This window comes from Humulus lupulus, chromosome 1, assembly GCF_963169125.1.
Source record: "Humulus lupulus chromosome 1, drHumLupu1.1, whole genome shotgun sequence".
Lineage (NCBI taxonomy): Eukaryota > Viridiplantae > Streptophyta > Magnoliopsida > Rosales > Cannabaceae > Humulus > Humulus lupulus.
In genome coordinates, this window is record NC_084793.1 from 226,476,746 (window position 1) to 226,482,094 (window position 5,349).

General features: G+C 36.9%; 1 protein-coding gene across 2 annotated transcripts; it reads left to right on the forward strand.

The window, feature by feature from the left end:
- Positions 1-313: 313 nt before the first annotated feature.
- On the forward strand, positions 314-4,109 carry LOC133803869 (pentatricopeptide repeat-containing protein At4g39530). 2 transcript variants are annotated; one of them, XM_062242022.1, is made up of 2 exons: positions 314-731; positions 1,167-4,109. In XM_062242022.1, exon 2 carries the CDS (start codon positions 1,195-1,197, stop codon positions 3,694-3,696), a length of 2,502 nt encoding a protein of 833 aa, XP_062098006.1. In that variant the 5' UTR covers positions 314-731; positions 1,167-1,194; the 3' UTR covers positions 3,697-4,109. The 2 variants fall into 2 exon arrangements, with proteins under 2 accessions (XP_062098006.1, XP_062097998.1); XM_062242014.1 differs by having other exon boundaries at positions 316-763.
- The last annotated feature ends 1,240 nt before the right edge of the window (positions 4,110-5,349 follow it).

Here is a 5,349-nt window from a genome sequence, read left to right on the forward strand (position 1 = left end):
TTTTCAAGCTTTAACCTCCATAAAACCCCAGAAATAAACCTAAATCCTTACTTATACTTTCAATATACTAAACACAATCTTTTTGCATTTTAAATCTAAAAAAACAATATCAAAAATCTCATATTTCATATATATAAAAAAAACCTTTATAAACCGACCTTCTGAATGAGTGGTGGCTGGATTTGTGGAGAAATGGCAGCATCTGGTGATGAGCAGTGTTCGCCGGCGGTAGGGGGCAGTGGTCGCCGGTGGTGGTGGCGGCGGGGGATGATAGTGGGTGGTTGTAGATGGGTGTGAGTGAGTGGGTGAGAGGAAGAAAATGATAGTCATTAGAGTTTTTATTTTAATTTATTATTATTTTATTTTAAAGATAAAATGGGTAATACAAAAAATTTATTAATAAAAGATACCATTTAGCTAAAATATTTTGAGAGTAAGTTATTGTTCAAATTGCACTATAAAAGGGTCTATTTCCACACATTTCTCTTTTTTTGTTTTTTTTCTTCTTTTTGTAGTTTCTATTACTGTATGTATTGGGTTAATGTCTATTAAATTCTAGGCATTTTGGGGCACGAGAGATATACTTCATTTTAGTCCGAGTTTTCTTCCACTGCTTTCTTGGAGAGTGAAATTTAAGCCGGGGATTCAAAGGCTTGTATGTTTTGTCATTGTAAATTGGTGCTAATCTCTGATAGTGGTTTCGACTAGGGATTGAATATCCCTGCCTTGATGTAGGAGTTCCATCTTAGAATCTCTGAACCAAGTAATTGATTTTGTGATCTCTGTTGTGTGTTCATGTTTCTGGTTTAGTTTTTCTTCTGCAGTGGTGTTCTGTGTTGTTGTGTAGGTATCTAGACATCTCACAGATTAGAAGAAATTGAAATACATATTAGATTTTTTTATTCATAATAAACTTTAACAGACTCGAACTAAGGAGTATATATTAGTTCTGTAGGGTTTTAAGTAGTGATTAACTTTCTGTTAATTTGTATAGGTTTTTATTATTATTATTATTGTATGTATACTATAGGCTTAAAGTCTATCAAATGTGTTTTATAGCTCGTGAGACATTATGAAAAAGTCATTAAGAAAATATTTGGAGTGAAACTAACACGCTTGGTTTTATGCCTAATCCTAAGCTCTTATGGTGTTTTGGGTTTTTGTAGAATGATGGATTTAGATATATAATGGGCAATGATAAACCTCATATTTCGCCTGAAACAACCTTACAGCATCATACCCAGACATGCTTTCAACTTCTCCGCCTTGGCATCAGAAAACCAACAACTTCGAACCAGAAGGCGTTCGTTGGCCAACCTCTTACAGCTCAGTTCCTCGGGAAAACCCATTTTGCACTACAAGAAAGTTCATGCCCGATTTGTGGTGTTGGGTTTTCAGTATGATGTTTTTCTTGCCAACTTTCTCTTACGGTATTTCTCAAAATCCAATTGTCTTCATGATGCGCGGAAGCTGTTCGATAAAATGCCTAATAGGAATTCAATAACTTGGACCACATTGGTTTCAATGTATGTCCAGCAGGGGTTCTATGAAGAAGCATTGGTACTCTTCTTAGAGTTTCGGAGAAGTTGTGATTGGAAAGCTAGTGAGCATGTCTTAGCTAGCATCATCCGCGGGTGTACACAGTGGGGTTGGGTTGGTCAAGGTTGCCAAGTACATGGTTTTGTTATTAAGACGGGTTTTGAGCAAGAAGTCTATGTGGGTACTTCTTTGATTGACTTTTACGCTAAACAGGGCGATATAGAAGAAGCGAGATTGATATTCAATGGTTTGTTGGTAAGAACTAATGTTACTTGGACTACGATTATTACAGGGTATGTAAAAGCTGGAAAAAGTGAAGTGTCTTTGCAGTTGTTTTACCAAATGACAGAAGCCAATACTCTTCCTGACAAATATGTGACATGCAGTGTTTTAAGTGCTTGCGCAATGCTAAAGTTCATTGAAATTGGCAAGCAACTGCATGCTTATGTGTTGAGGATGGGAATAGAAATGGATGTTTCAGTGCTGAATGCGCTTATTGATTTCTATGGGAAGTGTAGTAAAGTTCAAGCAGGACGGAGACTGTTTGATCACATGGTTGTAAAAAACATTATTTCATGGACCACAATGATTGCTGGGTACATGAAAAATTCATATGATTTGGAAGCAATGAAGCTATTTTTTGAAATGGCCAAATTGAGCTGGAAGCCAGACGAATTTGCATGCACTAGTGTTCTTACGTCTTGTGGTTCAGTTGAGGCACTAAAACATGGGAGACAAGTCCATGCTTACACCATCAAAGTTAATCTTGAGTATAACGATTTTGTGAAAAACGGCTTGATTGATATGTATGCAAAATGCTATTCTTTAGCTGATGCCAGAAGAATTTTTGATGGTATGAGTGATCCCAGTGTGATTTCATACAATGCAATGATCGAGGGATATTCAAGACAGCAGAAGTTGTGTGAAGCTATTGATCTTTTTTGTTCTATGAGGCATAGATTGTCTAAACCAGGTCTCCTGACATATGTTAGCCTTCTTGGTGTATCTGCTGCATTATTTAACTTGAAATTGAGCCAACAAATTCATTGTCTCATTAGTAAATGCGGATTTTCTTTGGACATATTTGCTTCTAGTGCTCTAATAGATGTTTATTCCAAGTGTGCTTACATTAGGGATGCTAGACTTGTGTTTGAGGAGATGAATGAAAAAGACATTGTAGTTTGGAATGCAATGTTCTTTGGGTACGTCCAACGATCAGAAAGTGAAGAGGCCTTAAAGCTTTACTTTGATTTGCAGTTATCAGGACAAAATCCTGATGACTTTACTTTTGTTGCGCTGCTTACTGCAACAAGTGTTTTAGCCAGTCTTCGCCATGGCCAAAAGCTCCATAACCAAGTTATCAAGGTGGGTCTTGATTTTGACTCTTTCATTACCAGCTCCCTCGTGGATATGTATGCCAAGTGTGGAAGCATTGAAGAAGCTTGTAAAACATTTTCTTATACTAGTTGGAGAGATGTTGTTTGTTGGAACTCCATGATCTCAACTTATGCACATCATGGAGAAGCAAAGAAAGCTCTTCAGATATTTGAAAGAATGATAAATGAGGGAATTGAGCCTAATTACATCACATTTGTGGGCGTCCTATCAGCCTGTAGCCACGGAGGGCTTGTTGAAGATGGACTTGGCTATTTTGAATCAATGCCTCAATTTGGCATTGAACCAGGGACTGATCATTATGCTTGCATAGTTTCTCTACTGGGACGAGCCGGGAAACTACTTGAGGCTAAGGAATTCATAGAGAAAATGTCAATAAAACCAGCAGCAGTGGTATGGAGGAGTTTGCTAAGTGCATGTAGAGTTGCAGGAAACATAGAATTAGGTGAATACGCTGCAGAAAAGGCATTTTCGAGTAATCCAGTTGATAGTGGATCATATATTTTGCTTTCAAATATTTTTGCATCCAAAGGTATGTGGGTTGATGTGAGAAGGGTGAGGCAGAAAATGGACTTCAGTGGAGTGGTAAAAGAAGCAGGGCAGAGTTGGATTGAATTGAACAATGAAGTCCATACCTTCGTTGCAAGAGACACGTGTCATACTGAGTCCGATACAATTTTTTCAGTTTTAGACAGTTTGATGCTTGAGATGAAAGGAGTAGGATATGTGCCTAACAATAAAATCCCTCTAGTAAATGACTGAGATGAAAACAACAGCAAAACAATCTCATTGCATGATTTTGTTTTTAGGTATCAATCCATACGCATACATTTTGAACAAATACATTCAACCCATACCAAACCTAGGAAGGTAATTAATTAATGAATCCAGGAGAGTAACTAACAATCGATCCACACAAAAATTTCACAAAGCAACGGCTGCAACATCTGATGTGCATGTGAGCTTGTAGAGATGCCACAATTTACGCATTTTCTCCACTTTTATATCTTCTTGTCTCTTTGCTTTTTCTTTTTTATAGTTATTTTGCAACATCTTTTCTATAATTCTTTGTAATATGATCTTCCAAACACACTCAGACATTGCATCTGATACACTTTGATACTTAATCTGAAAGTCATTTTGTAAAAAATAATCAAAAGAGTCCTATTTTGCAATGTAACATTCAAAAATAGTTTATTTTCACCCATTACTAGCACACACTCACAATGAGTGCTCGCTTAGATGACTTCAACGTCAATATTTGTTTTTAATAAATTTATTTGTTATTTTTTCTATTATATATATATTAAATTTTTTTATTGTAAATTGTTGATTATTTTCTTATTTATAAATATTTTTAAAAAATCTATAGTTTTTTCTTTTTACTAATTTTTGGACATCAGCGGTTAAACTCTTTATGTATTACAAATATTAGAGTTAATTACTGTTGACTGGATTTTTGGCCAACTAACGCAGAGTTAAAATAATTAATTAGAGAGTTTTTACTTAGACAATCAATGAACTATAAATAAGTCAAGAAACGAATAACTATGAACAATGAATGACAAAAGACACCAGAAATTATAGAGGTTCGGCTTCAGAGACTGGTAATGACCTACGTCCTCTTAGACTTGTTTTGATCTCAAAGGTTCACACAAGATAACCTGTGAAGACAGGCATGATTCTAAATGTAAAAACAATACAGAATGGCAGAAAATTCTGCTTAGTGTTCCTCACAAGCTGGTCGGTATATTCCTAGTGATGATCGGTATCCTCAAAGTCTCTCCCCTTCCATGGTGGTGGAAGACTTGCATTTATACTGTCCCCGACGCCCAGCAGTTGCACTGCACCGCAACTGCTGCAAAATATCGCGGGCAGTGGTAATCCTATTCTTCAGGATTTTGACCGAGTTTTTAGGTGAAGTATTAGACGTGAGGAGGATGTAACTGACTTCATCTGACCAGGTATACCGGGTTTCCTGGAGAGCATACTGAGCAGCCTCTTTTCTGGTAAGCATACCGTGCAGCAATTGTCAATCATTTGGCAAGTGTGCTCTCTCCAGCTTGTTTGACAGTTGGATGCCTATGCCACGTGTCAAGAATATGATAACACGTGTCCACGCTTTGATGCCACATCAGCTGCATATATTTTTGGGATAACATTTGCCCTCCAAGTTTGCAATGGTTCTGAACAGTATGTAAACTTTCCCTTCTGGATACCACCCCGTCCAGCTTGGTCGGGGGTCTATTCTCGTCAAACCCTTCAGATTTCTTGCATGAATGCGGTTTAATACAGAAAATAAAAACCTGCTTAGAGTAGCTTTTGTAGCGAGTAATCCGTTTTATTTTCTGACTTCACCAAAAAGCATTTTTTTACGGCCCTCTTTTGGTAAATTTTTACTCAGTGTCCTTGAAA

Coding starts and splice junctions, on each gene's coding strand:
- LOC133803869 (XM_062242022.1), top strand. CDS start 1,195: ATGATAAACCTCATATTTCGCCTGAAACAACCTTACAGCATCATACCC.